The sequence below is a fragment of the Scomber japonicus genome, chromosome 3 (genome assembly GCF_027409825.1).
Source record: "Scomber japonicus isolate fScoJap1 chromosome 3, fScoJap1.pri, whole genome shotgun sequence".
In the NCBI taxonomy this organism is placed as follows: Eukaryota; Metazoa; Chordata; class Actinopteri; order Scombriformes; family Scombridae; genus Scomber; species Scomber japonicus.
The window spans coordinates 20,659,220-20,668,928 of NC_070580.1; the positions used below are offsets into that span (position 1 = coordinate 20,659,220).

General features: G+C 37.0%; 1 protein-coding gene across 1 annotated transcript; it reads right to left on the reverse strand.

Annotated features, from left to right (window-relative positions):
• Positions 1-3,446: 3,446 nt before the first annotated feature.
• Positions 3,447-4,990, reverse strand: LOC128355723 (green-sensitive opsin-like). Its single transcript, XM_053316053.1, has 5 exons — positions 4,606-4,990; positions 4,316-4,484; positions 4,009-4,174; positions 3,655-3,894; positions 3,447-3,545 (listed from the first exon to the last, which is right to left on the reverse strand). Exons 1-5 carry the CDS (start codon positions 4,988-4,990, stop codon positions 3,447-3,449), a joined length of 1,059 nt encoding a protein of 352 aa, XP_053172028.1.
• Between the last annotated feature and the right edge of the window lie 4,719 nt (positions 4,991-9,709).

Below are 9,709 nucleotides of genomic sequence, written 5' to 3' on the forward strand. Positions count from 1 at the left end.
AAATGTTCGGCATTTTTCCTTAAAAAAATATGTTTAATCTATTATCAAAATAGTTGGCAATTGTGAATCAACTAATCGATTAATTAACTATCATTGTAGCTCTGAGAATAACAATACATCATCAAGTCCCAAACTTTAAAGCTTTAAATTCTGTACAGTGATAAAACAGTATATTAAGGGGTAATTGACCAAAAGTTGGCTGGACATAAGGAGACTATATCACCACTATGTCCACTTTATATGAAGAGATGAACTAGATGAAACAATTGATTCACAAGACCAACATTAAGTGACTACATCAAATAGAAAGCAAACAATAACCAATCTACGAGGGCAACCACAAGAGGGGACTATATAATACCGTTCAGATGCATCACTTTTGGTCAGTCAGTATTCTCAGTCAAGGCACATTTGGAATAGTTTACCACTAAGAATACGGGAATGTGATACATATGCCATATTCAAGACAGATCTGAAGAACTGACTCAAGAGTAATCAATCCTGCACTCACTGTTGGGCATGCATTGCACTGATTTATTACACTGGTTTGTTGTAAATCTTGTATGTGTGTGTAGTGTTATTGTTTTAATGTATTGCACTGTATGAATATAGATATGTATGTATGAAATCTGTAGGTTCATTTGAACTTCACTTCTGCTATGCACTTCTTCTGCTACACCATCACACACGTTATAGTTGTCTTATGATTGTGTAATGTATTTTGTCTTGTCACTTCTGATATGAACCTTACATCATCACGCACTTTATACTTGTCTTACGATTGTGTGTATGTGTGTGTGACCTCCCAGGGGCAACAGATGCAAATTAGCAGTTGTGTTAACTCTGGTGCATTTACATGTGCATTTATTGATACCTGTGTCCATTAATGTGCAGTGTCCCTTTTGAATAAATACATAAATAAAAATAAAAATGAAAATGTATAAATACAAGTGATTTTAAAACATTAATGAGTGGATTACCTAAAGAGTAAAAAAAGAAAAGAAAAAGGGTTAGGGTTAGGGTTAGGGTTAGGGTTAGTACAGTACGGTACAGTACAGTTCAGTCTAGTACAGTAGAGTATGAGTTTAAACTTCACTGATCTCACCGTCACTCATCATCATTACAGTTTGTTCACACGTTTAAGAGGATGTAATTCATCTTCTTCCATCTAGAGGGTGCTACTGTAATCCAAAACAAGTAGACACATGGTAAGCAATTTACTTGTAATCTTTATATTGATGAGTGGTTAAAGCTGTCATATTATTTGTTAAAACAAGTTATGTAAAATTACACTGCATTATATTAGTGTAATATACAAATTATGCAATCGATAATATATGCAATAATGATAACAACTGCCCTAATATAATAGTACATTAATACCCTTTGGTTATCATGCATAATTCTAATGCTAAAAACACACCAAAAAGTGGTGAAAAGCATCCTGTGGGGAGCTGCCATGCAATTTTTATGAAAACCTGCAAAACCTGTGACTTGAGTCTGACACATGAAAAGCTGCAGTTAGGTTTTGACCTTTCATTGTTCACTTGTACACACTTTCAGATACTGCAAAGGGCTCCATGAGTTAAGGACACTTTTTAACTATAAGAAGCACTAATGCATCAATCCAGAGACATCACCTCTGTGGCATTCACATTCTTCTAGTGCCCCTATTTATTACTACTACCAACATTCAACATTTTATTAAATGAATAATATTTAATGTAAGGTAATTTAGTCCTTCATCTGTTTCAGAATGATAAAGCCTTTGCATTCTATATGTTCACTTTCCTTTGCTTTGAAAAAGTTCAGTGGCTGCATTAAGAAAAAAATTCAAGTTGAAATGATCTTTGCATTCTCTGAACGCTGTACATGTAATGGGCTACATTTCATGATGGCAAGAAAGAAACCATTACATTTTCTGAAAAATTGAGAAAACTCATTAAAGATCAGTGTAACAATTTGCCCAAGGTACTGCGGTCAGTAAGCACTTTTTGACTTCATGCAACTGTTCATTTTATTGTTCAGACTCAACACAGGCCATTGCCCAGAACTGAAGAACAGGATTATAGTCTGTTGCTTCACACTTGGAGTGGCTGTGATCCAATTTAAGATGTGTTTATTTTTATGTTGTAAAAAAGTCTGTGCTGAAACTCGGAAAATGCTATCTACAAGTAAAGTCCATATAACTTCATAGAGCTCAAACTTATTTACCAATGTGCACACAACTGTGTGTGAGTTGTCCTTTTTATTGTTATTATAAGTATTGTTATTATTTTCTTCTTTTTTAAGGGTGCTGAGATGAAATTCAAGTGTGGTTGAGCAACCCTAAAAGAGTCCAAAATCCCCAAATTCTGACAATGTGATCTTAAGGTGCTTCCTATGGGCACTGACGCCTTCTATAGACAGGATGTGGACTCATGCATCAGCTCTATTTTAGAGGGCATTTGGTCAAACAGCTTTGAACAACATTAGGAACATAAGCATCTCTGTGAGTTTCATTAAACCCATTTAAAGCTGCGCATAAATAAAGCAGTGCAACTTTATAGTACTGATGCTCGGGAATTAAAGTGATTTTAGCTCCTTCTTTTAAAGATAGACAGTGGCTAAGTACATTATGTGTTTGTTGAAGTTATCTGGTTAATTTAGGGTTTGCACAGCCGAAGGTATCACCAACAGGACAGCTTAAAACCACAACAACAAATTGCTGTGTAAAAGCCATAGCCTGTACACATTGAAAAAAAATGCAAGCTCGCAGTACAAATCAATTTGGGTGAGTTTTTTGAAGTAAGTCATTTTCCCTTGCTGCACCGCCACACCAGATCTCAGGGTTCCCCCACCTGCCAAATCCCACTTAAATTGCTAATGCCCTTTTTCATGGTATGATGTTAATAACTGGATGGAACAAAACATTTTCATGCATGCATTTATTTATCTATGCTATGTTTTATATATACAGTGTTTACAATTCATGACGGCCAACTCAGCAAGTGATACAAATAGTTTTACAATTAATGTAGTTGCTCATTTTGAAAAATACAGTATAAAATGTGTCCCGGTTGATGTAAGAAAAAAGCATCTTTAGGTGGCATTCAAACCATATGCTCTTTCAGGATGTTGTGTAGATTCAATAGTGCCAAATAACTCAAACATTTCAGGGATAGCGTTTCCTCTCAAAGTCAAAGTGAGCATCCACATGTATTCACAGATCGTATAATATTTGCATTGATTTCGAATTCACATTCGACATGACAAACGCTTTCCAGCATCCTTCAAGTAGGAGGTGAGAAAAATTCAGTTCTTGAGTTTGTTGCTGGAGCTGTTCATCACTGTTCGAGTGGTTCAGACATCCCTGAACTTCACTCAGTCCACATCGAGGATTATTCCAGATCAAAGAGACACAAGAAAGGAAATAGCCAGGTATAAGAAAATGTCTCCATATTTGCTTAAGAAGCAGTGGACACCTCTGTCTTGCTGGTAGAAACTGAGGTCTCATCCTCCACCATGCCACCCATTCCAATAGTGCTCAGCATGCAGTTACGGAACTGGAAAAGAAATAGTAACAGACATATTGAAAAAACAAGCAGGTAATGTCCACCATGGTGGGAACAAACATGAAGAAAATGAGGATAAGGTAACTGTAAATCAACCAACCTGTTTGTTAAACAGCACATAGATGACTGGATTATACAGAGCTGAGCTCTTTGCAAAGAAGGCAGGGATAGCAGCTGTCAGGGCAGTGAATGCAGCTCCCTTGTTCAGGAAGATCCAGCCAGCAAAAGTTGCATAGGGTACCCATGCTACCAGGAAGCCAAAGACCATCAAGATGCACATACGTGTCACTTCCCTCTCTGCTTTCTGGGTGGATTCTGACTCCTGCTGCTGGGCTGCTGCCTGAAGTGTTTAAGGTACCAAAATATGATCAGAATTTGCAACATAGACAGTTTTTAAATATTATCTATTATATATTTGCAATTTAACTATTTAAATAGTTTAAACTTTTCTTACAGCTTTAACTGTCAGCACAAGGCTGCCATAAGTGAAGAAGATCAGGAAGACAGGAACGAAGAAGTGGACAACAAACATGTACATGACGTATGATTCATTGTTGAAGCCAGGGGCCAGAGTGTAGTAGTCAGGTCCACATGAGCACTGCATGCCCTCAGGAAGGTACCTGTATCAGATTTATAAGTAGAAATTTGTGTAGCAATGTCTCAATGTTTTAATAAATGATACATCTACATCTACATCATTTTAAGCCTTAGATGTTTAAAAACATGTTAAATTTGAATGACAAATGAAAATGTAGATTTACCTGGACCAGCCAGCAAGTGGAGGGGCAGCACAAGCCATAGCCATGACCCAGGTGAAAGCAACTCCAGCTCCTGCGTGAGTTCCACTGAACTTGAAGCTTCCCATGGGTTTGCAGACAACTATGTATCTCTCAATAGCCAGCACCACCAGAGACCAGAGAGCAACTTCACCTGTAGTGAGAAAAAGTTGATTTGAATCAGATGTGTGTCACTGTTATTGTCACTTAGTAAGATGATTGGCTGTCTAAAAGTCTGATGGAAGGAGTAAGGAAGAATAAAGTTGACTTTATACCTCCAAGTGTGGCCATGAATCCCTCCACAGCGCAGGCGGTGGCACCAAGAATGAAGTAGCCATTAACAGCAGATGTAATGGTGATGGTGAATCCGAAGGCGCACATGATCAATCCAGCCACAGCCAAGTTGACCAGGATGTAGTTAAGAGGCTGCTGGAGCTTCTTGTTCTGAAATGTGACCAGCAATGTCAGAGCGTTGATTGGAGTTCCAGTGCAGATCAAGAAGAACATGTAGAAAGCTAGAAGCTTGAACATTATAGGATCTGCCAGATAGTACTGTGGGTATTCAAAAGGACTTCTAACAACCCCAGTCCTGTTAGACATGGGGATGTAGAAGTTCTTGCCCTCTGTGCCATTAGGCTCAATTCCTCCCTCCCAAACCATTCTTGATTCTCTGCGGTTCTGTCAAGCTTCTTCACCACAAGAAGTCAGCAGTGCTGATTGACATGACGACTCCTCGGTTGAGGAGTGTGATTTTATACCTTACCACTAAACTGGTCTTCCAATTGCCAAAATGGGATTACAGGATTGTGAGGTTGTAAAGAAGTTAACTGAGGTCAGTAAATCTTAACACCGGATAAGGAGGCTGCGAACCCAGGTAATTTGCTCCACTTTCCAGGTCCGGAGGAATGATCTTAATCCTTACTGAATGATAGGCATTAAATACAGTCAATAGGTTTCATTAATCCTAAAAAAACCTTCTAAAAATCTCAGAAAATAAAAAAGATTTAAGAAGAGAAATATTTCTTCTTGGCAATTTAAGCTGAAATCACAAGTGTATTGTCAACTACCGTACCTTAAGAACTTGTGTTTGTCTGAAATATGGACAAATGAGAAAGGAGAGTGGACACAGTACTGTATGCATTTTTCAAATATAGTCAAGGACAAAGTACACATCTCTCATGTGACCTGTGCCATGCGAGTCCTGAGGCAAATCTTGTATTACTACTCTATGTAAACAGTTTAATGACAAGGATAACAAAGCATCAGTCTTTTGGACTTTACCCTGCTAACTCGCTAGTACAAAGTCTTGTGATGTTTGACTCAGCCCATGTGTGAATAGACAAGGACATTTTCTTGAAAAATCCACTGTGAACAATTGGTGTTGTTGATCTTTGTATCATGCGTCTGGCATGAAACCAGGAGTCATTCTCAATTCAAAGTATGTCACATTCAGATTCGCATTCTTGGATGTTTGAACATGGCAAATTCAACTCAGGAATACAAACTTCATGGGAGGATGCAGTACAAAATCATTCTGCCACTGGATCAGCAGTGTACTTGCTGACAGCACCGGCTCAGCTTGGATTTCCGCAGTGTACTGTTTGCATTTATTTTTCAATGTTCCTGGCAATCAGCCAATTTTGAATTTACTGCAAGACAAATCCATATGTGCATTCATAAAATGTATGTTACAGAGAGGCTGGCTAATATTGACTAATAAACATGCATATTGTGAGTGAGAGCAATGTAATATAATGCAGATTTTACTTCAATTCACAAAGGATGTGAGAAATGTGTGAAGCTATGCACCATGTTTAGATGACTACATGGAAGGAATCTATTTATTTCTTTTATTTCCATTTAATTTTCTATATATATCTGGATCTTAATTTGTCAACGACACATGAACAAATACATGGTTGAAAAGAAACATTTGATTATTTATCTACTGACGTCAGCAGATAAGACTGCTCGGTCTTTGCACAGTGGATGTTTCTCAGTATGCACCCTCATTACCTGCCTTAGTACCAAACAAACTAAGCAGAGGAATTAGTACACTATCCAGTGTTAAGACCATTAACACATTTCAACTCACCCCACCCAACCTAAAATCTAATTCCCTGTAACCATTTATAAAATAAGGAATTGTAATTAAGTTAAGCTGAGTCCACACATACAAACAGGCTCATACTGTCCATCCACTTAACGATGCTAAGAATATCTAGGAACAGAATTTCTACGTTCTTGTGTCCAACATGGCCCGGAGTGGTAGATGATCTGCAATGGATCTCCTCTCAATAGTTCACTATTATTCTGGACCAAAAAAGTAAAGCAACCTCTCAACTACATCCGGGTCTGTGGTTGGACAGATGATTAAATTCACCATCCCACCCACTGAACTGCCTGTGCTACTGGGATTTGTGGCCACACTTGGAGGTGAACTGCAAAGGAAGATTTCAAGGATGTCCTTTGTAAATTTGATTCTAATTTTCAAAATCACTGGGTTAAAAAGTAATCCAGTGTTGGTCAATACTCTACACTCTGTTGTGTTACCGTTATTTATCATATCACAGTTGAGTTACTAGATCAAAGTAACCCCTTGTCTTGGGTGATTTTCTACCCACGAGTACTGGGTAAAGAAAGCAGTTATGTGAGTGTGTAGCTTTTACATTTTCTCAAACATCTGCCTATGGTCCAGCATCTCACCAGAAGCTGTATGTTTTCTCTCAGTTTTTCAGTGGGTAAAGTTAACCTAGTATTACAGTGATGCTACAGTATATTGACCTGCATTGGGTCCATTTTTAACCCAGTGACTTTTATTATAGCTGAAATGATCTTTTCATATTATTTGATACTGCTGTGAAAAGTCCTTCAATGGCTCTTGACATTACATTCAGTGTAGGTGAAACAAAAAAATACTATAGTATAACACTTTGGATGAACCAGTGAATCTGTTCGGAGGATCACTTTCAGTTTAGCCAAAGTAAACAGTGACTGTAAAAAAAAAACAGTCACTTAAATTCCATCGAGAGAAAAAGAATATATACATATATATAGTTTATATATAATATGGCCAAATTTAACCTATGGTACATTACTTACACTAAAGACACTGCAGATCAGGCAGGAGCTGGGGTCTGAGTATAATACAAAACACTGTGTGACAAATTGAATATCAGGATAATTTATTCACACAACCAAAAATAAATGAACATGCATACCAGATCTAGACGCTATAAAGACATGTTTTAATGTTTTCTGATGTGTCTGATTTATTCACATAAATTCAATTTAGGATGTTTAAATCTAAATATTTGTAATCACAAGAGTAAAACATCATATTTTGTCATTTTCTATGAACAAAAAGCTAATTCCTCATTTATAAACAAAACTCTTCAATAATTTAAATCTGTAATTTTGAATGCTGGAAAAATTGCTGATTCCGGCTTCTTTCAGTACACCAGTAAGACAGAAGTCTCCACTTTATCATAACAATACATTCTTCCTTCTATCTTTTTTAAGTAGTTTTTCTTTGAGTAAATTGTAAAAACATTGTTAATTATTTATTTAAATAAACATTAATAAATGTCGACATGACTTTCTCTTCTGAAATCACAGTTACCTTCCTGAAAGTATGCAGTTCTCCTGTGGATGTGATTACTACACTCAGCCCCCTGGTTTCAATAACAAATAATACGTCATATACATGTTCAGGCCGTTCTCATCCTCTATTCGTATGATATTGTACGAAAAGCTGTGCACTACTTTTCGTATGGCATCATACAAATTTTAACACAAGGGCTGTAGTATTATAGTTGCAGAATGCAGTATTTCAACTTAAGATGTTTCCTTAATCTCTGATAACATATGATGGTTGTTTTATGAGTTAGTACAGAAATATATTACATATTGGTCCTTTAAAAGTGTCATTGGATAAATGTACCATACTTTAATGCGTTTTTCATTTTTCCACACTTTTCCAGCAGCAGGACCCACCTTTCCTTCAGAAAGCTGAGACGGAAGGGTCTTGATGATCAAGTGCCTCGTGATGGTCGGTAGCTTCCTGGTTGCAAGGGCACCAATGGAATCGAAATGTATAAACAAAAATGTAAAGAGATATCAAAATGCATCAGCTCTTATGGATATGCGTCTTGATCAGCATTTATATGTGTGTGTGCAGAGGCATAATGAGTGTGAATGAACTGTGACTCACTGTACAGCATTTGATGACACTTTAAGCAACTCAACTCTCAAGGCAAACAAGATGTGACAACAGTTTTTGCTGCATTGAATGTGTTATAACCACACATTGGGTATATTAATGTAATTATGTGTAGGAGCATATTTTTACTAGTGGCAAGGCTTTTATGTATTTTCTGAAACTGAAAAAAATAAAAATACATTTAGGATGGAGCAAATAATAAATGTATACCTGAAAAGATATATTTGAATTTTTGTCTTTTAATTCTGAACTATGCCTGAACTATGATTGCCTACTGTTGTGCCTGATGTTTAGACTCACAGATTTGATGTATCAAAAATGTCAACAATGTATTATTAGTCTAGAAAAGGCAAGAGCAATTTGATGTGTGATCCAATTACTTTATTCCAAAATGTTGATGTTCAGTTTGGTTTTCCTGGTAGTGTCAAGTAATTTTATTTATGCAGCAAATTAAAATATTCCTCCACACTGTCCAAAGAATGCTGTTCCTGAACTGTGCTGGTCTAATCTGGCCTTTCTATTCTTGAGGTTTATGAATGGTTTGCACCTTAAGGTGAACCCTCTGTATGTATGGTAGACTTGGATAATGAGATGGCTACCTCCTGGAGACTGTTCTTGTCTTGGCTGGATGTTGTGAAGGGGTATTTCTTAACCATGGAAAGGATCCTGTAATCTGCTGTCTTCCATGGACATCCAAGCCTTTTTGTGTTACCAAGTTCACCAGGACATTTATTTTCCTCAAAATGTACCAGATTGTTGATTTAGACACTCCTAATGCTCCAGACATTTTACCTGTTAAATTGATGGTGAAATAACAAAGGAATTGCCCACACCCGTCCATGAACAACTTTTAAATCAGTTGTCCAATTATGTACGATCCCCTCAAAAGAGAGGGTACATATTAAAGACCCTTTCTCCAATCTGGATGTGATTACCCTCAAATTAAAGCTGAGAGTGTGCACTTTATCCGTCAGTGGTTGTAGAATTGGTTAAAAGGGTGCAATGAAGGTATTGTCCCAAACCAGTGCTATTGGAGGCATGTTAGAAGGCGATCTTTTAATGACCAGTATAAAAAGAAGTAAAAATTACAGCAAGCAAAAACTGTTTCAATTCACATACGGGCATATGAGTATTGTTTTTAAGATATACGTGAGGTA